The 25,000-nt window shown below is 43.2% G+C and overlaps 1 protein-coding gene across 1 annotated transcript in view; it reads left to right on the top strand.

The window, feature by feature from the left end:
• The first annotated feature begins 17,378 nt into the window (after nucleotides 1-17,378).
• The window catches only part of sptlc3 (serine palmitoyltransferase, long chain base subunit 3), a 105,132-nt gene continuing 97,510 nt past the window's right edge, over nucleotides 17,379-25,000 (top strand). The window contains exons 1-2 of the mRNA XM_064993580.1: nucleotides 17,379-17,577; nucleotides 22,405-22,611. Coding sequence (XP_064849652.1) covers nucleotides 17,467-17,577; nucleotides 22,405-22,611 — 318 coding nt within the window. The 5' untranslated portion in view covers nucleotides 17,379-17,466. The remainder of the gene's footprint in view (nucleotides 17,578-22,404; nucleotides 22,612-25,000) is intronic.

Here is a 25,000-nt window from a genome sequence, read left to right as displayed (position 1 = left end):
ATATAAACAGACAGTAACAATGTGAACAGAGTAACAATGTAAACAGACAGTAACAATGTGAACAGACAGTACCAATGTAAACAGACAGTAACAATGTGAACAGACAGTACCAATGTAAACAGACAGTAACAATGTGAACAGACAGTAACAATGTAAGCAGACAGTAACAATGTGAACAGACAGTAACAATGTGAACAGACAGTAACAATGTAAACAGAGTAACAATGTGAACAGACAGTAACAATGTGAACAGACAGTAACAATGTGAACTGACAGTAACAATGTAAGCAGACAGTAACAATGTAAACAGACAGTAACAATGTGAACAGACAGTAACAATGTAAACAGACAGTAACAATGTAAACAGACAGTAACAATGTGAACAGACAGTAACAATGTGAACAGACAGTAACAATGTGAACAGACAGTACCAATATAAACAGACAGTAACAATGTGAACAGAGTAACAATGTAAACAGACAGTAACAATGTGAACAGACAGTACCAATGTAAACAGACAGTAACAATGTGAACAGACAGTACCAATGTAAACAGACAGTAACAATGTGAACAGACAGTAACAATGTAAGCAGACAGTAACAATGTGAACAGACAGTAACAATGTGAACAGACAGTAATAATGTAAGCAGACAGTAACAATGTAAACAGACAGTAACAATGTGAACAGACAGTAACAATGTAAACAGACAGTAACAATGTGAACAGACAGTAACAATGTAAACAGACAGTAACAATGTAAACAGACAGTAACAATGTAAACAGACAGTAACAATGTGAAGAGACAGTAACAATGTGAACAGACAGTACCAATATAAACAGACAGTAACAATGTGAACAGAGTAACAATGTAAACAGACAGTAACAATGTGAACAGACAGTACCAATGTAAACAGACAGTAACAATGTGAACAGACAGTAACAATGTGAACAGACAGTAACAATGTGAACAGACAGTAACAATGTGAACTGACAGTAACAATGTAAGCAGACAGTAACAATGTAAACAGACAGTAACAATGTGAACAGACAGTAACAATGTAAACAGACAGTAACAATGTAAACAGACAGTAACAATGTAAACAGACAGTAACAATGTGAACAGACAGTAACAATGTGAACAGACAGTAACAATGTGAACAGACAGTAACAATGTGAACAGACAGTACCAATGTAAACAGACAGTAACAATGTGAACAGAGTAACAATGTAAACAGACAGTAACAATGTGAACAGACAGTACCAATATAAACAGACAGTAACAATGTGAACAGAGTAACAATGTAAACAGACAGTAACAATGTGAACAGACAGTAACAATGTAAACAGACAGTAACAATGTGAACAGACAGTAACAATGTGAACAGACAGTAACAATGTAAGCAGACAGTAACAATGTAAGCAGACAGTAACAATGTGAACAGACAGTAACAATGTGAACAGACAGTACCAATATAAACAGACAGTAACAATGTGAACAGAGTAACAATGTAAACAGACAGTAACAATGTGAACAGACAGTACCAATGTAAACAGACAGTAACAATGTGAACAGACAGTAACAATGTAAGCAGACAGTAACAATGTGAACAGACAGTAACAATGTGAACAGACAGTAACAATGTGAACATAGAGTACCAATATAAACAGACAGTAACAATGTGAACAGAGTAACAATGTAAACAGACAGTACCAATGTGAACAGACAGTACCAATGTAAACAGACAGTAACAATGTGAACAGACAGTAACAATGTGAACAGACAGTAACAATGTGAACAGACAGTAACAATGTGAACAGACAGTAACAATGTGAACAGACAGTAACAATGTGAACAGACAGTAACAATGTGAACCGACAGTAACAATGTGAACAGACAGTAACAATGTGAACAGACAGTAACAATGTAAACAGACAGTAACAATGTGAACAGACAGTACCAATATAAACAGACAGTAACAATGTGAACAGAGTAACAATGTAAACAGACAGTAACAATGTGAACAGACAGTACCAATGTAAACAGACAGTAACAATGTAAGCAGACAGTAACAATGTGAACAGACAGTAACAATGTGAACAGACAGTAACAATGTGAACAGACAGTAACAATGTGAACAGACAGTAACAATGTGAACAGACAGTAACAATGTGAACAGACAGTAACAATGTGAACAGACAGTAACAATGTGAACCGACAGTAACAATGTGAACAGACAGTAACAATGTGAACAGACAGTAACAATGTGAACAGACAGTAACAATGTGAACCGACAGTAACAATGTGAACAGACAGTAACAATGTGAACAGACAGTAACAATGTAAACAGACAGTAACAATGTGAACAGACAGTACCAATATAAACAGACAGTAACAATGTGAACAGAGTAACAATGTAAACAGACAGTAACAATGTGAACAGACAGTACCAATGTAAACAGACAGTAACAATGTAAGCAGACAGTAACAATGTGAACAGACAGTAACAATGTGAACAGACAGTAACAATGTGAACAGACAGTAACAATGTGAACAGACAGTAACAATGTGAACAGACAGTAACAATGTGAACAGACAGTAACAATGTGAACAGACAGTAACAATGTGAACATAGTAACAATGTAAACAGACAGTAACAATGTGAACAGACAGTAACAATGTGAACAGAGTAACAATGTAAACAGACAGTAACAATGTGAACAGACAGTAACAATGTGAACAGAGTAACAATGTGAACAGACAGTAACAATGTGAACAGACAGTAACAATGTGAACAGACAGTAACAATGTGAACAGACAGTAACAATGTGAACAGAGTAACAATGTGAACAGACAGTAACAATGTGAACAGACAGTAACAATGTAAACAGACAGTAACAATGTGAACAGACAGTACCAATGTAAACAGACAGTAACAATGTGAACAGACAGTAACAATGTGAACAGACAGTAACAATGTGAACAGACAGTAACAATGTGAACAGACAGTACCAATGTAAACAGACAGTAACAATGTGAACAGACAGTACCAATGTAAACAGACAGTAACAATGTGAACAGACAGTAACAATGTAAGCAGACAGTAACAATGTGAACAGACAGTAACAATGTGAACAGACAGTAACAATGTGAACAGACAGTAACAATGTGAACAGACAGTAACAATGTGAACAGACAGTAACAATGTGAACAGACAGTAACAATGTGAACAGACAGTAACAATGTGAACAGAGTAACAATGTGAACAGACAGTAACAATGTGAACAGACAGTAACAATGTGAACAGACAGTAACAATATAAACAGACAGTAACAATATAAACAGACAGTAACAATGTAAACAGACAATAACAATGTGAACAGACGGTAACAATGTGAACAGACAGTACCAATGTGAACATAGAGTACATATATTAGTATAGTATATTTAGTTATAAAGTAGATACACGTATATTTTGATGCAAAGGAAGAAAAATACTCCTATTTGTACTGCATGTTTGATCAATTTTACAGAATAGATTAAAAAAAATAAAAAGTCAAATCTAAATCATAATTGAAGAAATAAATACTCAATTTTGTGAAAACAAAACCAGTCTGTTGTTTTGGTCCGGCCACAGATTTTCATCAACATAACAGGTGATATTCTCCTTGGTCAGACAGCGGGGCAAATATCTCCTGCCATGACGCATCCTCCCCCTGACAGGACTCTGCTGGAAGGTCACCACAGGCCTCCTCCATGGCCTGGAGAAGGGTCATACGTTTATTGGGGTTTATGATCAAACACCTTCCACAGCCATGCTGAAAACTACTCCTCGGTGGAGTTGAGAATTTACAAAACCTGGGATGGTGATCAAATCAAATCAAATCAAAATGTCACCATGTGAGTAGCTGTGAGCCACAATGGGGTCCTCCACCGTCATGCTACTGTTGGACTATACAACACTGTCCCATCTCTTTAATGTCCTGAACACCTCACATGAAAAGTTCACTGTCCACATCAATGAGTCTGTGGGTGAGGTAAGAAGCTAAGCCGCTAAGCTATAAATCTTTCAGCCTGTCTGTCTGTGGGTGAGGTAAGAAGCTAAGCCGCTAAGCTGTAAATCTTTCAGCCTGTCTGTCTGTGTGTAGGTAAGAAGCTAAGCCGCTAAGCTGTAAATCTTTCAGCCTGTCTGTCTGTGGGTGAGGTAAGAAGCTAAGCCGCTAAGCTGTAAATCTTTCAGCCTGTCTGTCTGTGGGTGAGGTAAGAAGCTAAGCCGCTAAGCTGTAAATCTTTCAGCCTGTCTGTCTGTGGGTGAGGTAAGAAGCTAAGCCGCTAAGCTGTAAATCTTTCAGCCTGTTTTTCTGTGGGTGAGGTAAGAAGCTAAGCCGCTAAGCTGTAAATCTTTCAGCCTGTCTGTCTGTGGGTGAGGTAAGAAGCTAAGCCGCTAAGCTGTAAATCTTTCAGCCTGTCTGTCTGTGGGTGAGGTAAGAAGCTAAGCCGCTAAGCTGTAAATCTTTCAGCCTGTCTGTCTGTGGGTGAGGTAAGAAGCTAAGCCGCTAAGCTGTAAATCTTTCAGCCTGTCTTTCTGTGGGTGAGGTAAGAAGCTAAGCCGCTAAGCTGTAAATCTTTCAGCCTGTCTGTCTGTGGTAAGGTAAGAAGCTAAGCCGCTAAGATGTAAATCTTTCAGCCTGTCTGTCTGTGGGTAGGTAAGAAGCTAAGCCGCTAAGCTGTAAATCTTTCAGCCTGTCTGTCTGTGGGTGAGGTAAGAAGCTAAGCCGCTAAGCTGTAAATCTTTCAGCCTGTCTGTCTGTGGGTGAGGTAAGAAGCTAAGCCGCTAAGCTGTAAATCTTTCAGCCTGTTTTTCTGTGGGTGAGGTAAGAAGCTAAGCCGCTAAGCTGTAAATCTTTCAGCCTGTCTGTCTGTGGGTGAGGTAAGAAGCTAAGCCGCTAAGCTGTAAATCTTTCAGCCTGTCTGTCTGTGGGTGAGGTAAGAAGCTAAGCCGCTAAGCTGTAAATCTTTCAGCCTGTCTTTCTGTGGGTGAGGTAAGAAGCTAAGCCGCTAAGCTGTAAATCTTTCAGCCTGTCTGTCTGTGGTAAGGTAAGAAGCTAAGCCGCTAAGATGTAAATCTTTCAGCCTGTCTGTCTGTGGGTAGGTAAGAAGCTAAGCCGCTAAGCTGTAAATCTTTCAGCCTGTCTGTCTGTGTGTAGGTAAGAAGCTAAGCCGCTAAGCTGTAAATCTTTCAGCCTGTCTGTCTGTGGGTGAGGTAAGAAGCTAAGCCGCTAAGCTGTAAATCTTTCAGCCTGTCTGTCTGTGGGTGAGGTAAGAAGCTAAGCCGCTAAGCTGTAAATCTTTCAGCCTGTCTGTCTGTGGGTGAGGTAAGAAGCTAAGCCGCTAAGCTGTAAATCTTTCAGCCTGTCTGTCTGTGGGTGAGGTAAGAAGCTAAGCCGCTAAGCTGTAAATCTTTCAGCCTGTCTGTCTGTGGGTGAGGTAAGAAGCTAAGCCGCTAAGCTGTAAATCTTTCAGCCTGTCTTTCTGTGGGTGAGGTAAGAAGCTAAGCCGCTAAGCTGTAAATCTTTCAGCCTGTCTGTCTGTGGTAAGGTAAGAAGCTAAGCCGCTAAGATGTAAATCTTTCAGCCTGTCTGTCTGTGGGTAGGTAAGAAGCTAAGCCGCTAAGCTGTAAATCTTTCAGCCTGTCTGTCTGTGTGTAGGTAAGAAGCTAAGCCGCTAAGCTGTAAATCTTTCAGCCTGTCTGTCTGTGGGTGAGGTAAGAAGCTAAGCCGCTAAGCTGTAAATCTTTCAGCCTGTCTGTCTGTGGGTGAGGTAAGAAGCTAAGCCGCTAAGCTGTAAATCTTTCAGCCTGTCTGTCTGTGGGTGAGGTAAGAAGCTAAGCCGCTAAGCTGTAAATCTTTCAGCCTGTCTGTCTGTGGGTGAGGTAAGAAGCTAAGCCGCTAAGCTGTAAATCTTTCAGCCTGTCTGTCTGTGTGTCTATCCCTCCCATCTCTCTCTTATCTCTCTCAGTCACCTTTCCTATCCTCCTCTCTTCATACTTCTTTTCATATGTCCCTTATCACTTGCATCACAATAGCATCTGTCAGCCTTTCGTTCTCTCTGTCAGCCTCTCCTTCTGTCTGTCAGCCTTTCCTTCTCTCTGTCAGCCTCTCCTTCTCTCTGTCAGCCTTTCCTTCTCTCTGTAAGCCTTTCCTTCTGTCTGTCAGCCTTTCATTCTCTCTGTAAGCCTTTCCTTCTGTCTGTCAGCCTTTCATTCTCTCTGTCAGCCTCTCCTTCTCTCTGTCAGCCTTTCCTTCTCTCTGTCAGCCTTTCCTTCTCTCCAGCAGCCTTTCCTTCTCTCTGTAAGCCTTTCCTTCTGTCTGTCAGCCTTTCCTTCTCTCTGTCAGCCTTTCCTTCTCTCTGTCAGCCTTTCCTTCTGTCTGTCAGCCTTTCCTTCTGTCTGTCAGCCTTTCCTTCTCTCTGTCAGCCTTTCCTTCTCTCTGTCAGCCTTTCCTTCTCTCTGTCAGCCTTTCCGTCTGTCTGTAAGCCTTTCCTTCTCTCTGTCAGCCTTTCCTTCTCTCTGTCAGCCTTTCCTTCTCTCTGTCAGCCTTTCATTCTCTCTGTCAGACTTTCCTTCTCTCTGTCAGCCTTTCATTCTCTCTGTCAGCCTCTCCTTCTCTCTGTCAGCCTTTCCTTCTCTCTGTCAGCCTTTCCTTCTCTCTGTCAGCCTTTCCTTCTCTCCAGCAGCCTTTCCTTCTCTCTGTAAGCCTTTCCTTCTGTCTGTCAGCCTTTCCTTCTCTCTGTCAGCCTTTCCTTCTCTCTGTCAGCCTTTCCTTCTCTCTGTCAGCCTTTCCTTCTCTCTGTCAGACTTTCCTTCTCTCTGTCCTTCTCTCTGTCAGTGTTCTCTCTCTATCTCTACTTCTTCCCATCCCCAATCTCTCTCTTCTTCCCTCTCACCCTTCATCCCCCCTCTCTCTCTTCTTCCCTCTCACCCTTCATCCCCCCTCTCTCTCTTCTTCCCTCTCACCCTTCATCCCCCCTCTCTCTCTTCTTCCCTCTCACCCTCCATCCCCCCTCTCACCCTCCATCCCCCCTCTCTCTCTTCTTCCCTCTCACCCTCCATCCCCCTCTCTCTCTTCTTCACTCTCACCCTCCACCGCCTCTCACCCTCCATCCCCCTCTCTCTCTTCTTCCCTCTCACCCTCCATCCACCCTCTCTCTCTTCTTCCCTCTCACCCTCCATCCCCATCTCTCTCTTCTTCCCTCTCACCCTTTATCCCCCTCTCTCTCTTCTTCCTTCTCACCCTCCACCCCCTCTCACCCTCCACCACCTCTATCTTCTTCCCTATCACCCTCCACCCCCTCTCACCTTCCATCCCCCCTCTCTCTCTTCTTCCCTCTCACCCTCCACCCCCCCTCACCCTCTATCCCCCTGCTCTCTCTTCTTCCCTCTCACCCTTCATCCCCCCTCTCTCTCTTCTTCCCTCTCACCCTCCCCCCCCCCTCACCCTCTATCCCCCTGCTCTCTCTTCTTCCCTCTCACCTTCCATCCCCCTCTCTCTCTTCTTCCCTCTCACCCCCTCCACCCCCCTCACCCTCTATCCCCCTGCTCTCTCTTCTTCCCTCTCACCTTCCATCCCCCCTCTCTCTTCTTCCCTCTCACCCTCCACCCCCCCCCTCACCCTCTATCCCTCTCTCTCTTCTTCCCTCTCACCATCCATCCCCCCTCTTTCTCTACTTCCCTCTCACCTTCCACCCCCTCTTTCTCCACCCCCTCTCACCCTCCACCCCCTCTTTCTCTACTTCCCTCTCACCCTCCATCCCCCTCTCTCTCTTCTTCCCTCTCACCCTCCACCCCCTCTCTCTTCTTCCCTCTTACCCTCCATCCCCCTCTCTCTTCTTCCCTCTTACCCTCCATCCCCCCTCTCTCTTCTTCCCTCTCACCCTCCATCCCCCCTCTCTCTCTTCTTCCCTCTCACCCTACATCCCCCCTCTCTCTCTTCTTCCCTCTCACCATCCCCCTCTCTCTCTTCTTCCCTCTCACCCTCCATCCCCTCTCTCTCTTCTTCCCTCTCACCATCCCCTCTCTCACCCTCCATCCCCCCTCTCTCTTCTTCCCTCTCACCCTCCATCCCCTCTCTCTCTTCTTCCCTCTCACCATCCCCTCTCTCACCCTCCATCCCCCCGCTCTCTCTTCTTCCCTCTCACCCTCCATCCCCCCTCTCTCTCTTCTTCCCTCTCACCCTCCATCCACCCCCTCTCTCTTCTTCTCTCACACTCTGAGCTTTGCAATTTAAATGAAGATTTTTTTTCAACTCTAGAGACAAATCAAAGAGACAAGCACTATCTCCTATTGTTTGAACGGAGGGAGGTAGAGGGAGATACAGTATGAGTGAATAAGCACATATATATTTATCAAGAAGGAGAGATAGAGCAGTATATATGGTGGGGCAAAAAAGTATTTAGTCAGCCACCAATTGTGCAAGTTCTCCCACTTAAAAAGATGAGAGAGGCCTGTAATTTTCATCATACGTACACTTCAACTATGACAGACAAAATGAGAAGAAAAAAAATCCAGAAAATCACATTGTAGGATTTTTAATTAATTTATTTGCAAATTATGGTGGATAAAAAGTATTTGGTCAATAATAAAAGTTTATCTCGATACTTTGTTATATACCCTTTGTTGGCAATGACAGAGGTCAAACGTTTTCTGTAAGTCTTCACAAGGTTTTCACACACTGTTGCAGGTATTTTGGCCCATTCCTCCATGCAGATCTCCTCTAGAGCAGTGATGTTTTGGGGCTGTTGCTGGGCAACACGGACTTTAAACTCCCTCCAAAGATTTTCTATGGGGTTGAGATCTGGAGACTGGCTCGGCCACTCCAGGACCTTGAAATGCTTCTTACGAAGCCACTCCTTCGTTGCCCGGGCGGTGTGTTTGGGATCATTGTCATGCTGAAAGATCCAGCCACGTTTCATCTTCAATGCCCTTGCTGATGGAAGGAGGTTTTCACTCAAAATCTCACGATACATGGCTCCATTCATTCTTTCCTTTACACGGATCAGTCGTCCTGGTCCCTTTGCAGACAAACAGCCCCAAAGCATGATAGAGCAGTTTATATATTTATCTAGAAGGAGAGATAGAGCAGTTTATATATTTATCTAGGAGAGATAGAGCAGTATATATATTTATCTAGGAGAGATAGAGCAGTTTATATATTTATCTAGAAGGAGAGATAGAGCAGTGTATATATTTATCTAGAAGGAGAGATAGAGCAGTATATATATTTATCTAGGAGAGATAGAGCAGTTTATATATTTATCTAGGAGAGATAGAGCAGTTTATATATTTATCTAGGAGAGATAGAGCAGTATATATATTTATCTAGAAGGAGAGATAGAGCAGTTTATATATTTATCAAGGAGAGATAGAGCAGTATATATATATTTATCTAGGAGAGATAGAGCAGTTTATATATTTATCTAGGAGAGATAGAGCAGTTTATATATTTATCTAGAAGGAGAGATAGAGCAGTTTATATATTTATCTAGAAGAAGAGATAGAGCAGTTTATATATTTATCTAGGAGAGATAGAGCAGTTTATATATTTATCTAGAAGGAGAGATAGAGCAGTTTATATATTTATCTAGAAGGAGAGATAGAGCAGTTTATATATTTATCTAGAAGAAGAGATAGAGCAGTTTATATATTTATCTAGGAGAGATAGAGCAGTTTATATATTTATCTAGAAGGAGAGATAGAGCAGTGTATATATTTATCTAGAAGGAGAGATAGAGCAGTATATATATTTATCTAGGAGAGATAGAGCAGTTTATATATTTATCTAGGAGAGATAGAGCAGTTTATATATTTATCTAGGAGAGATAGAGCAGTATATATATTTATCTAGAAGGAGAGATAGAGCAGTTTATATATTTATCAAGGAGAGATAGAGCAGTATATATATATTTATCTAGGAGAGATAGAGCAGTTTATATATTTATCTAGGAGAGATAGAGCAGTTTATATATTTATCTAGAAGGAGAGATAGAGCAGTTTATATATTTATCTAGAAGAAGAGATAGAGCAGTTTATATATTTATCTAGGAGAGATAGAGCAGTTTATATATTTATCTAGAAGGAGAGATAGAGCAGTTTATATATTTATCTAGGAGAGATAGAGCAGTTCATATATTTATCTAGGAGAGATAGAGCAGTTTATATATTTATCTAGGAGAGATTGAGCAGTTTATATATTTATCAAGGAGAGATAGAGCAGTTTATATATTTATCTAGGAGAGATAAGCAAATCATATCAAATTTTATTGGTCACATGCACATGGTTAGAAGACGTTATTGCGAGTGTAGAGAAATGCTTGTGCTTCTAGTTCCAACAGTGCAGCAACATCAACAATATGAATCTAACAATTCCACAACTACCTAACACACACAAACCTAAGTAAAGGTTTGGAATAAGAATATGTACATATAAATATATGGATGAGCAATGACCGAGCGGCAAGATGGGGCAAGATTAAATAGATGTTATAAAATACAATATATACATATGGGATGAATAATGTAAGATATGTAAACATAATTTTTAAAGCATTAAAGGTCCCTAAGAACACATCATTAGAAAATGGATGAAGTTTGAAACCTCCAAGACTCTTCCTAGATCTGGCCGCCCGGCCAAACTGAGCAATCGGGGGAGAAGGGCCTTGGTCAGGGAGGTGACCAAGAACCCGATGGTCACTCTGGCAGAGCTCTGGTGTTCCAATGTGGAGATGGGAGAACCTTCCAGAAAGACAACCATCTCTGCAGTACACCACCAATCAGTCCTTTAAGGTAGAGTGGCAAAGACGGAAGCCACTCCTCAGTAAAAAGGCACATGACAGACCGTGTGGAGTTTGCCAAAAGGCACCTAAAGAATCTCAGACCATGAGAAACAAGACTCTCTAGTCTGATTAAATGGAGATTGAACTCTTTGGCTTGCATGCCAAGCATCACGTCTGGAGAAACCTGGCACCATCCCTACGGTGAAGCATGGTGGTAGTGGCACCATCACTACGGTGAAGCATAGTGGTGGCATCATTCTATGGGGATGTTTTGCAGTGGCAGGGACTGGGAGACTAGTCTGGATGGAGGAAAAAATGAAGGGAGCAAAGTACAGAGAGATCCTTGACGAAAACCTGCTCCAGAGCATTCAGGACCTCAGACTGGAGTGAAGGTTCACCTTCTAACAGGACAACGACCCTAAGCACATAGTCAAGACAATGCAGGAGTGGCTTCAGGACAAGTTTCAATGTCCTTGAGTGGCCCAGCCAGAGCCTGGACTTGAACCCGACCGAACATCTCTGGAGATACCTGAAAATAGCTGTGCAGCGACACTCCCTTTCCAACCTGACAGAGCTTGAGAGGATCTGCAAAGAAGAATGGGAGAAACTCCCCAAATACAGGTGTGCCAAGCTTATAGCGTCATACCCAAGAAGACTCAAGGCTGTAATCGCTGCCTAAGGTGCTTCAACAAAGTACTGAGTAAAGGGTTGGAATACTTCTGTAAATGTGACATTTTCATTTTTAATAAATTTGCAGAATTCAAGGGTTTTTCTTTATTGTTTCTATTTTTTACATTGTAGAAAAATAGTGAAGACAATCAAAATGTGAGATTCTTCAACACCCTTTGCTTTGATGACAGCTTTGCACACTCTTGGCATCCTCTCAACCAGCATCATGAGGTAGTCACCTGGAATGCATTTCAATTAACAGGTGTGCTTTGTTAAAAGTTAATTTGTGGAATCTCATTCCTTCTTAATGCGTTTGAGTCAATCAGTTGTGTTGTGACAAGGTAGGGGGGGTAAACAGAAGGTAGCCCTATTTGGTAAAAGACTAAGTCCCTATTACGGCAAGAAGAGCTCAAATAAGCAAAGAGAAACAACAGTTCATCATTACTTTAAGACATGAAGGTCAGTCAATGTGGAAAATTTCAAGAACTTTGAAAGTTTCTTCAAGTGCAGTCGCAAAACCATCAAGCACTATGATGAAACTGGCTCTCATGAGAACCGCCACAGGAAAGGAAGACCCAGAGTTACCTCTGCTGCAGAGGATAAGGTCATTAGAGTTACCAGCCTCAGATTGCTGCCCAAATAAATGCTTCACAGAGTTCAAGTAACAGACACATCTCAACATCAACTGCTAGGAGGAGACTGCGTAAATAAGGCCTTTGTGGTCGAATTGCTGCAAAGAAACCACTACTAAAGGACACCAATAAGAAGAAGAGACTTGCTTGGGCCAAGAAACACAATGGACATTAGACCGGTGGAAATCTGTCCTTTGGTCCGCCGTGTCTTTGTGAGACGCAGAGTAGGTGAACGGATGATCTCTGCATGTGTGGTTCCCACTGTGAAGCATGGAGGAGGAGGTGTGTGGTTCCCACCGTGAAGCATGGAGGAGGAGGTGTGTGGTTCCCACCGTGAAGCATGGAGGAGGAGGTGTGATGTCTTTGTGAGACGCAGAGTAGGTGAACGCATGATCTCTGCATGTGTGGTTCCCACCGTGAAGCATGGAGGAGGAGGTGTTATGGTGTGGCGGTGCTTTGCTGGTGACACAGTGGGATTTATTTAGAATTCAAGGCACACTTAAACAGCATGTCTACTACGATACGCCATCCCATTTGGTTTGCGCTTAGTGGGACTATAATTTGTTTTTCAACAGGACAATGACCCAAAACACACCTCCAGGCTGTGTAAGGGCTATTTGACCAAGAAGGAGAGTGATGAGTGCTGAGTCCAATGACCTGGCCTCCACAATCACCCTACTTCAACCCAATTGAGATGGTTTGGGATGAGTTGGACCGCAGAGTGAAAGAAAAGAAGCCAACAAGTGCTCAGCATATGTGGGAACTCCTTCAAGAATGTTGGAAAAGCATTCCCCATGAAGCTGGGTGAGAGAATCCCAAGAGCGTGCAAAGCTGTCATCAAGGCTAAGGGTGGTTTCTTTGAAGAATCTCAAATATAAAATATATTTTGATTTATTTAACACTTTTTGGGTTACTACATGATTCCATATGTGTATTTCATAGTGTTGATGTCTTTACTATTATTCAACAATGTAGAAAATCATAATAAAAATTAAGAAAAACCCTTGAACTTGTGACGTACAGTAAATTCCCATTAAGTTCCAGAGAATCCCATTACGTTCCAGAGAATCCCATTACGTTCCAGAGAATCCCATTAAGTTCCAGAGAATCCCATTAAGTTCCAGAGAATCCCATTAAGTTCCAGAGAATCCCATTACGTTCCAGAGAATCCCATTACGTTCCAGAGAATCCCATTACGTTCCAGAGAATCCCATTACGTTCCAGAGAATCCCATTACGTTCCAGAGAATCCCATTAAGTTCCAGAGAATCCCATTACGTTCCAGAGAATCCCATTACGTTCCAGAGAATCCCATTACGTTCCAGAGAATCCCATTACGTTCCAGAGAATCCCATTACGTTCCAGAGAATCCCATTACGTTCCAGAGAATCCCATTACGTTCCAGAGAATCCCATTACGTTCCAGAGAATCCCATTAAGTTCCAGAGAATCCCATTACGTTCCAGAGAATCCCATTACGTTCCAGAGAATCCCATTACGTTCCAGAGAATCCCATTACGTTCCAGAGAATCCCATTAAGTTCCAGAGAATCCCATTACGTTCCAGAGAATCCCATTACGTTCCAGAGAATCCCATTACGTTCCAGAGAATCCCATTACGTTCCAGAGAATCCCATTACGTTCCAGAGAATCCCATTAAGATCTCATTGATCAGACTGAAAGCTGATAGAGACCAGGGTGGAGGGAAGACCATTCTGGGACAGTCTAGGAATAGAGACCAGGGTGGAGGGAAGACCATTCTGGGACAGTATAGGAATAGAGACCAGGGTGGAGGGAAGACCATTCTGGAACAGTCTAGGAATAGAGACCAGGGTGGAGGGAAGACCATTCTGGGACAGTATAGGAATAGAGACCAGGGTGGAGGGAAGACCATTCTGGGACAGTATAGGAATAGAGACCAGGGTGGAGGGAAGACCATTCTGGGACAGTATAGGAATAGAGACCAGGGTGGGGGGAAGACCATTCTGGGACAGTATAGGAATAGAGACCAGGGTGGAGGGAAGACCATTCTGGGACAGTATAGGAATAGAGACCAGGGTGGAGGGAAGACCATTCTGGGACAGTATAGGAATAGAGACCAGGGTGGAGGGAAGACCATTCTGGGACAGTATAGGAATAGAGACCAGGGTGGAGGGAAGACCATTCTGGGACAGTATAGGAATAGAGACCAGGGTGGAGGGAAGACCATTCTGGGACAGTATAGGAATAGAGACCAGGGTGGAGGGAAGACCATTCTGGGACAGTATAGGAATAGAGACCAGGGTGGAGGGAAGACCATTCTGGGACAGTATAGGAATAGAGACCAGGGTGGAGGGAAGACCATTCTGGGACAGTATAGGAATAGAGACCAGGGTGGGGGAAGACCATTCTGGGACAGTATAGGAATAGAGACCAGGGTGGAGGGAAGACCATTCTGGGACAGTATAGGAATAGAGACCAGGGTGGAGGGAAGACCATTCTGGGACAGTATAGGAATAGAGACCAGGGTGGAGGGAAGACCATTCTGGGACAGTATAGGAATAGAGACCAGGGTGGAGGGAAGACCATTCTGGGACAGTATAGGAATAGAGACCAGGGTGGAGGGAAGACCATTCTGGGACAGTATAGGAATAGAGACCAGGGTGGGGGAAGACCATTCTGGGACAGTATAGGAATAGAGACCAGGGTGGAGGGAAGACCATTCTGGGACAGTATAGGAATAGAGACCAGGGTGGAGGGAAGACCATTCTGGGACAGTATAGGAATAGAGACCAGGGTGGAGGGAAGACCATTCTGGGACAGTATAGGAATAGAGACCAGGGTGGAGGGAAGACCATTCTGGGACAGTATAGGAATAGAGACCAGGGTGGAGGGAAGACCATTCTGGGACAGTATAGGAATAGAGACCAGGGTGGAGGGAAGACCATTCTGGGACAGTATAGGAATAGAGACCAGGGTGGAGGGAAGACCATTCTGGGACAGTATAGGAATAGAGACCAGGGTGGAGGGAAGACCATTCTGGGACAGTATAGGAATAGAGACCAGGGTGGAGGGAAGACCATTCTGGGACAGTATAGGAATAGAGACCAGGGTGGAGGGAAGACCATTCTGGGACAGTATAGGAATAGAGACCAGGGTGGAGGGAAGACCATTCTGGGACAGTATAGGAATAGAGACCAGGGTGGAGGGAAGACCATACTGGGACAGTATAGGAATAGAGACCAGGGTGGAGGGAAGACCATTCTGGGACAGTATAGGAATAGAGACCAGGGTGTAGGGAAGACCATTCTGGGACAGTATAGGAATAGAGACCAGGGTGGAGGGAAGACCATTCTGGGACAGTATAGGAATAGAGACCAGGGTGGAGGGAAGACCATTCTGGGACAGTATAGGAATAGAGACCAGGGTGGAGGGAAGACCATTCTGGGACAGTATAGGAATAGAGACCAGGGTGGAGGGAAGACCATTCTGGGACAGTATAGGAATAGAGACCAGGGTGGAGGGAAGACCATTCTGGGACAGTCTAGGAATAGAGACCAGGGTGGAGGGAAGACCATTCTGGGACAGTAGGAATAGAGACCAGGGTGGAGGGAAGACCATTCTGGGACAGTAGGAATAGAGACCAGGGTGGAGGGAAGACCATTCTGGGACAGTCTAGGAATAGAGACCAGGGTGGAGGGAAGACCATTCTGGGACAGTCTAGGAATAGAGACCAGGGTGGGGGGAGGACCATTCTGGGACAGTATAGGAATAGAGACCAGGGTGTAGGGAAGACCATTCTGGGACAGTCTAGGAATAGAGACCAGGGTGGGGGGAAGACCATTCTGGGACAGTATAGGAATAGAGACCAGGGTGGAGGGAAGGTATTTCAGTAGACTAACAACAACTCAAGGCAGTTTGACAGAGACAGTTATTTCTTTCTTTCTTTCTCTCTGTGCCTCCCTCTCTCTTCTTAATCTCTCTCTCTCTCTGTCTCTCTCTCTCTCTCTCTCCTGCGCGCGCACGCTCTCTCTCTCTCTCTCTCTCCTCTCTCTCTCTCTCTCTCTCTCTCTCTCTCTCTCTCTCTCTCTTCTCTCTCTCTCTCTCCTGTGCGCGCTCTCTCTCTCTCTCTCTCTCTCTCTCTCTCTGCAGTATTGCCTCAAGGAGAGTATGCGGTTTAGTTTTCTGAGAAGCAGACAGATACTGATTTACTACACCAGAGCATAATGTAATAGAAAAGCCCGGTGCAGAGATAGTCACCTAGCCAGGTCAAAACCAGTTCAATATTACTACAGACCACACCTTGAACAGTGCTCTCGGTGGCCCTAGACATTGTGCAAGGTAGTTTATGTACTCATTTCAAAGTACCGGTGGTCTACTGCTGTGTCGTGTTATATCCTTAGCCGACAGGCTTATATGGTTTAAACAGTAACTTGGATAAAAAATAAATATATAAAATAATAAAACAGCACAGGAACATTGTCTGTCATTTCAAACTATCATGTCTCTTTTCTCACTTGGTTTGAAGCAGTCACTACAAGTAGTATTGTTTTCATTGCTTCCTGTATTTGTGTAAATGAGTAACCTAACACACACTATCACACCCTATGGTAAAGTCCCAAATGCAACCCTATTCCCTATATAGTGCACTACTTTTGACCGGGGACCATAGAGCTCGGTTTAAAAGTTGCGCACTATATAGGGAATAGGGTGCTATTTAGGATGCAAACCTTTTTATTTTACACTATAATAGAGAAGTGAAAGGCAGCACCCTGAAACCAGAGTAATGATAACAGATACAGTTTACCTCATGCTTCACTTTAAGTCCAAACTACTGTTGAATTATGTGAGGGGCCTAAGGTCTGGTGACAACACATATTTACAAACTACATTATATTTCTACGGAATATAACCATCCTAAAATGCCTATCACCAGTTTAGGAAAACGGAAGGTACATTTTTCTTCCAATTGGATTTCAGATTCAGAAGTCTAGTCATTTGTTTCACCAGCTGCTTCCTCAAGATCTATTTCACAGCGTGGAGATGAGATTCGGAGTTTTGTGTACACAATAATAAGAGGCTTGCGCGTGGGTTCGGTTTCCAACGCGACCTGTCGGAGTCACATAACTCTGGTCCGGGGCGTTACGTCGGGTTTGTTGGTGCAGTGCTATCAACCCACGCGTAACGTCACGGACCAGAGCTACCCGTAGTGCTGATTATAAATCACCTTTTGTCGTAATGACCCAAGTAAGGTAAACCGGTTTCATACCTGGGCTGCCATTCATTCACCGCTGCTGGGGGGGTGAAAAAACACTTCCTAGTTATTCACTCAGTGTTCACCATATCTTCTCCTGACTAGATATGGCTCGAACTACAGCCCCTGTGCCCAACGGAAAACTCAAGATACAACTGAACGGGAATAATTTAAAACACGCCAATTGTAAGAAAAATGGATACCACAATAAGGCCCAGGTAAGTAGAATTACTGGCGAGTAGATGTCATGGGGCGTTTTCCAATGCTATGTGAGACATCTTGAGCAGCCTAACTTTTATTCTCTGTAAAAAAAAAAAATTATAATAGCGAGAGAGAAAAAACTACAACAACAAAAAAATCAATGATATGAACGGCGTAACAATACTGTAGGATCTGTTGCCGAGTTTAGTGTCTGTCACTGACTACATGAAGCGTAGCGCTGCCTCGTATCTCAGGATCGCACTTGTTGATGCAGCCGGGTATAACTACCTCGTTACATTGTGGCCCACCTCGCATCTACTCATCTTTATCCCGTCTCGGACGAGCCAAGAAGCACGTGGAATCGGACATTTCACGACACATTTTAAAACATATTTTATAGGTGGTTTTGAAATCTACAAATCTGATTCCTGGTCATGCATTTTGTGTCTGAACGGTCAAATCAGATTTATTTGCCCTCAATTCTTTGAGGGGGGGGGGGGGGTGGATTGTTATTTGGCGTATCTTGTAGTTTTCCTACCTAACTAGTTACTGTTGTGTGGACAGGTCCACAATACCGTGTGGTAGTTAACTAGCGAGCTTGTTAATTGTTCAGAAACAAATGAGTGAAAGTGTTAGCAAACCAAACGGCACACCAGTTGACTGTTGTGGCCGGACAATTAAAAACTGACTCGTTTTGAAAGTTGTATCATCCTCTTTCAGGCTTTAAACGTGTTCTTACACTTTTGATTTTGAACATGTTGAAAGTAACTGGGAGTCTTCCGTGGCAGGTATTGTTTCCTTAGTTTGCTCTAAACACAACTCCTGAGTGCCACCACCTACCAGCCTACTGTAGTGAGCCCACACCCCCTTCTACAACTAGAGCAGCCATGTCAGAGTCACTACAATCTGAAATAGCGATTTTTTTTGACAGGTCATGAACTAATGGTTAGTGGAACAAATAAATATGTGCGCATGTGCCGAAAGATCGCAACAATGCCAAATTAGCATAACCATTACAGATAAATCCACACTTTCTAAATGGCCTCACATATATATATATATATATATATATATATATATATATATATATATATATATATATATATATATATATATATGGCAATTAGAAAGCAAGTGCCATTTAATATTAATTTATTGAAACTCTAAAATCAACTGGTTATATTATATCGTGGAAGACAATATTTTAAAAAGCAGTAACTTCAGCAGTGGTGCTTTGATGTAGAAGCCTATGGCTGTGCAATGACATAGCCTTGTTTGGTTAATTATGCTCTTATTTATTGAGCCCTTAACACAGTCAAGACACACCTACACTACCGGTCAAAAGTTTTTTTTTTTTTTTTTTTACTATTTTCTACATTGTAGAAAAATAGTTGAGACATCAACACTATTAAATAACACATATGGAATCATGTAGTAACCAAAATAAGTGTTTATCAAAATAGATTATAGATTCTTCAAAGTAGCCACCCTTTGCCTTGATGACAGCTTTGCACACATTGCACACAATAAATACAATTATGTAATATAACAGAATAAAATAACAGAATATATTCCCCCCCCCCAGAAAAAAAAAGTTGCCATGGTGAAGTGATGCCCATACCTGGAACAGTTGTTCTCCATGAGAGAACATTTGAAACTCAATCTGGCGAGATGAAAGACCCGTTTTTAAACCCGTGGTTAACAAACCAAAATCTGTTTTCTTTTGGATATACAGATGTTCAATTTGGTTTATTCTGCCTGGAATTTTGAAAATTGATGAACAATTCCACACTGAACACTGACATACAGCGCATTCGGAAAGTTTTCAGACCCCTTGACTTATTCAACATTCAGTCACATTATTATGCTCTATTCTAAAATTTTGATTTTTATTTTTTATCCATCTACACACAATACCCCATAATGGCAGCAAAAACAGGTTTAGACATTATGCTAATTTAGTATTAATTTATAAAACAGAACTATCACATTTACATAAGTATTCAGACCCTTTACTCTGTACTTTGTTGAAGCACCTTTGGCAGAGATTACAGCCTTGAGTCTTCTTGGGTATGACGCTACAAGCTTGGCACACCTGTATTTGGGGAGTTTCTTACATTATTCTGTGCAGATCCTATCAAGCTCTGTCAGGTTGGATGGGGAGCGTCGCTGCACAGGTCTCTCCAGAGATGTTCGATCGGGATCAAGTCTGGGCTCTGGCTGGGCCACTAAAAGACATTCAGAGACTTGTCCCGAAGCCACTCCTGCGTTATCTTGGCCGTGTGCTTAGGGTCATTGTCCTGTTAGAAGGTGAAACTTCTCCCCAGTCTTAGGGTCATTGTCCTGTTAGAAGGTGAAACTTCTCCCCAGTCTTAGGGTCATTGTCCTGTTAGAAGGTGAACCTTCACCCCAGTCTGAGGTCCTGAGTGCTCTGGAGTTTTCCTCAAGGATCTCTCTGTACTTTGCTCCGTTCATCTTTCCATCGATCCTGACTAGTCTCCCAGTCCCTGCCGCTGAAAAACATCCCCACAGCATGATGCTGCCACCACCGTGCCTCACCGTAAGGATGGTATTGGCCAAGTGATGCGCGTTGCCTGGTTTCTTCCAGATGTGACGCTTGGCATTCAGGCAAAAGAGTTCAATGTAATGTTGGTTTCATCAGACCAGAGAATCTTGTTTATCATTGTATGAGAGTCCTTTAGGTGCATTTTGTCAAACTCCAAGAGGGCTGTCATGTTCCTTTTTACTGAGGAGTGGGTTCCATCTGTCCACTCTACCATAAAGGCCTGATTGGTGGAGTGCTGCAGAGATGGTTGTCCTTCTGGAAGATTCTCCCATCTCCACAGAGGAACTCTAGATCTCTGTCAGAGTGACCTTCGGGTTCTTGGTCACTTCCCTGACCAAGGCCCTTCTCCCCTGATTGCTCAGTTTGGCCGGGCGTCCAGCTCTAGGAAGAGTGTTGGTGGTTCCAAACTTCTTCCATTTTAAGAATGATGGAGGCCACTGTGTTCTTGGGGATCATTAATGATGCAGACATTTTTTGGTACCCTTCCCCAGATCTGTGCCCCGACACAATCCTGTCTCAGAGCTCTTTGGACAATTCCTTCAACTGCATGGCTTGGTTTTTGCTCTGACATGCTCTGTCAACTGTGGGACCTTATATAGACAGGTGTGTGCCTTTCCAAATCATGTCCAATCAATTGGATGTACCACAGGTGGACTCCAATCAAGCTGGAGAAACATCTTAAGGATGATCAATGGAAACAGGACTCACATGAGCTCAATTGTTGTTGAGCTTGTTGTTGTTGTTGTTGTTTGTGTGTAGTTACCCTGCCTGTTGTTGTTACCATGACTATTTGTGTGTAGTTACCCTGCCTGTTGTTGCTACCATGACTGTTTGTGTGTAGTTATCATGCCTGTTGTTGTTACCATGACTGTTTGTGTGTAGTTATCATGCCTGTTGTTGTTACCATGACTGTTTGTGTGTAGTTATCATGCCTGTTGTTTTTGTGTAGTTACCCTGACTGGTGTTGTTGTTTGTGTGTAGTTACCATGACTGGTGTTGTTGTTTGTGTGTAGTTACCCTGACTGGTCTTGTTGTTTGTGTGTAATTACCCTGACTGTTGTTGTTGTTGTTGTTTGTGTGTAGTTACCCTGACTGTTGTTGTTGTTTGTGTGTAGTTACCCTGACTGTTGTTGTTGTTGTTTGTGTGTAGTTACCATGACTGGTGTTGTTGTTTGTGTGTAGTTACCCTGACTGGTGTTGTTGTTTTTGTGTAGTTACCCTGACTGTTGTTGTTGTTGTTTGTGTGTAGTTACCATGACTGGTGTTGTTGTTTGTGTGTAGTTACCATGCCTGGTGTTGTTGTTTGTGTGTAGTTACCCTGACTGTTGTTGTTGTTGTTTGTGTGTAGTTACCATGACTGGTGTTGTTGTTTGTGTGTAATTACCCTGACTGTTGTTGTTGTTGTTGTTTGTGTGTAGTTACCATGACTGGGGTTGTTGTTTTTGTGTAATTACCCTGACTGTTGTTGTTGTTGTTGTTTGTGTGTAGTTATCATGCCTGTTGTTTTTGTGTAGTTACCCTGACTGTTGTTGTTGTTGTTTGTGTGTAGTTACCATGACTGGTGTTGTTGTTTGTGTGTAGTTACCATGACTGGTGTTGTTGTTTGTGTGTAGTTACCCTGACTGGTGTTGTTGTTTGTGTGTAATTACCCTGACTGTTGTTGTTGTTGTTTGTGTGTAGTTACCCTGACTGTTGTTGTTGTTTGTGTGTAGTTACCCTGACTGTTGTTGTTGTTGTTTGTGTGTAGTTACCATGACTGGTGTTGTTGTTTGTGTGTAGTTACCCTGACTGGTGTTGTTGTTTTTGTGTAGTTACCCTGACTGTTGTTGTTGTTGTTTGTGTGTAGTTACCATGACTGGTGTTGTTGTTTGTGTGTAGTTACCCTGACTGGTGTTGTTGTTTGTGTGTAGTTACCCTGACTGTTGTTGTTGTTGTTTGTGTGTAGTTACCATGACTGGTGTTGTTGTTTTTGTGTAATTACCCTGACTGGTGTTGTTGTTTTTGTGTAGTTACCCTGACTGTTGTTGTTGTTGTTTGTGTGTAGTTACCATGACTGGTGTTGTTGTTTGTGTGTAGTTACCATGCCTGGTGTTGTTGTTTGTGTGTAGTTACCCTGACTGTTGTTGTTGTTGTTTGTGTGTAGTTACCATGACTGGTGTTGTTGTTTTTGTGTAATTACCCTGACTGTTGTTGTTGTTGTTGTTTGTGTGTAGTTACCCTGACTGTTGTTGTTGTTTGTGTGTAGTTACCCTGACTGTTGTTGCTCTTCTTCCTCTAGAAAAACAGCACAGCACACAGCGCTGGGCTCCCCTCCAGTCGACAGAGGTTTCAGAGACCAGAATCCTTTGAGAATCCTCCCATGTACGTAGCTGTGATGACATACCTGGGGTTCGGCATCGTCACACTGTTCGGATACTTCAGGGACTTCCTCAGAGCAGTAGGACTGGAGAAATGTCACATCGCCAGGGAGAGAGAGGAGCAGAAGGTAGAGATGTACAGTATAAGTCAATAGTTTGGACACCCCTACTCATTCCAGGGTTTTTCTTTATTTTTACTATTTTCTACATTGTACAATAGACATCAAAACTATGAATTAACACATATGGAATCATGTAATAAAGAAAAAACCCTTTAATGAGTAGGGGTGTCCAAACCTTTGACTGGTACTATATATATATATGTTGTTTATTTATTATTTATATTGTTTTAAAATTGTTTAAAAATTCTGCCTTCCACGTGGTGCAGTGGTCTCAGGCACTGCATCGCAGTGCTAGCTGTGCCACTAGAGATCCTGGTTTGAGTCCAGGTTCTATCGCAGCCGGTCACGACTGGGAGACACATGGGGCGGTGCACAATTGGCCCAGCGATGTCTGGGTTGGGGGAGGGTTTGGCTCAGGTTTGGCTCAGCGTCGTCTGGGTTGGGGGAGGGTTTGGCTCAGCATCGTCTGGGTTGGGGGAGGGTTTGGCTCAGAATCGTCTGGGTTGGGGGAGGGTTTGGCCCAGCGTCGTCTGGGTTGGGGGAGGGTTTGGCCGACAGGGATGTTCTTGTCACCATTAGTGACTCCTGTGACGAACCTGGCGCAATGCACGCTGACACGGTCGCCAAGTGCACATTGTTTCCTCCAACACATTGGTGCAGCTGGCTTCCGGGTTAAGTGGGCAAGAAGCAATGCGGTTTGGCTGGGTTGTGTTTCGGAGGACACACGGCTCTCGAACTTTGCCTCTTCCGAGTCCATTCGTACGGGAGTTGCAGCGATGAGATAACACTGTAACTACCAATTGGATGCCATGAAATCGGGATTTTTTTTTTTAAGATTTCCTTCATTATTTTCCCATAACCCACCCCTCCCTTAATTGGAGTAAACTAATGGATAACAACACTTAGGCTTAGAAGACAGCAGGCAATTAAGGTCACAGTTATGAAAACGTAGGACACTAAAGAGACCTTTCTACTGACTCTGAAAAACACCACAAGAAAGATGCCCAGGGTCCCTGCTCATCTGCATGAATGTGCCTTAGGCATGCTGCAAGGAGGCATGAGGACTGCAGATGTGGCCAGGGCAGGGCAATAATGTGGCCAGGGCAATAAATTGCAATGTCTGTACTGTGAGATGCCTAAGACAGCGCTACAGGGAGGACGGACAAACCCACCGTCGCTGGACCAGACAGGGCTGGCAAAAAGTGCTCTTCACTGACAAGTCACGGTTTTATCTCACCAGGGGTGATGGTCGGATTCACGTTTATCGTCGAAGGAATGAGCATTACACCGAGTCCTGTACAATGGAGCGGGATCAATTTGGAGGTGGAGGGTCCGTCATGGTCTGGGGTGGTGTCTCACAACATCATCAGACTAAGCTTGTTGTCATTGCAGGCAATCTCAACGCTGTGTATTACAGGGAAGACCTCCTCCTCCCTCATGTGGTACTCTTCCTGCAGGCTCATCCTGACATGACCCTCCAGCATGACAATGCCACCAGCCATACTGTTCTTTCTGTGCGTGATTTCCTGCAAGACAGGAATGTCCTTGTTCTGCCATGGCCAGCGAAGAGCCCGGATCTCAATCCCATTGAGCATGTCTGGGACCCGTTGGATCGGAGGGTGAGGGCTAGGGCCATCCCCCCCAGAAATGTCTGGGAACTTGCAGATGCTTTGGTGGAAGAGTGGGGTAACATCTCACAGCAAGAACTGGCAAATCTGGTGCAGTTCATGAGGAAGCGATGCACTGCAGTAATTAATGCAGCTAGTGGCCACACCAGATACTGACTGTTACTTTTGATTTTGACCCCCCTTTGTTCAGGGACACATTATTCAATTTATGTTAGTCACATGTCTCTGGAACTTGAATCTTGTTATGTTCGTACAAATATTTACACAGTTTAAGTTTGCTGAAAATAAACACAGTTGACAGTGAGAGGAGGTTTCTTTTTTTTGTTGCTGAGTTTATATACGTTTTACAGACACAATCTATTTTACATTTCGCAATGAAAACGACTTTCTGACTAAATTAGAAAACATATAATATAATATGTTATATCTAGACTATCTTACCGTATACATGGATGACCGCTTCTCCGTCTCGGTCATGGTTGCCATGGTTGCCCTCAGTTTGAAGATGTAATCCGGAGACAGGTGTTTTATACAACGGGTATCTTCCTTCTTCTCTTTTGGACTCTCCGCATTTCGCATTTCATCTCTCAGCTTCCACTGAATTCAAAACTCTACATCTTTGGTGACAACGTGTTTCTTCCTTTGTCAACAGAAGACTCTACAATGTCAATTAAAACATTTTTTTTTTTTTTTTTTCCTAAATCAGGGATTTTCTCATTGTCTGATTCATTTTCAGAATGAAATCAGCGGTTAGTTTCCTGAATATT

The sequence above is a fragment of the Oncorhynchus masou genome, chromosome 18 (genome assembly GCF_036934945.1).
Source record: "Oncorhynchus masou masou isolate Uvic2021 chromosome 18, UVic_Omas_1.1, whole genome shotgun sequence".
In the NCBI taxonomy this organism is placed as follows: Eukaryota; Metazoa; Chordata; class Actinopteri; order Salmoniformes; family Salmonidae; genus Oncorhynchus; species Oncorhynchus masou.
The sequence above is the reverse complement of the archived record's forward strand: the minus strand, read 5'-3'. Positions and strand labels throughout refer to the sequence as shown.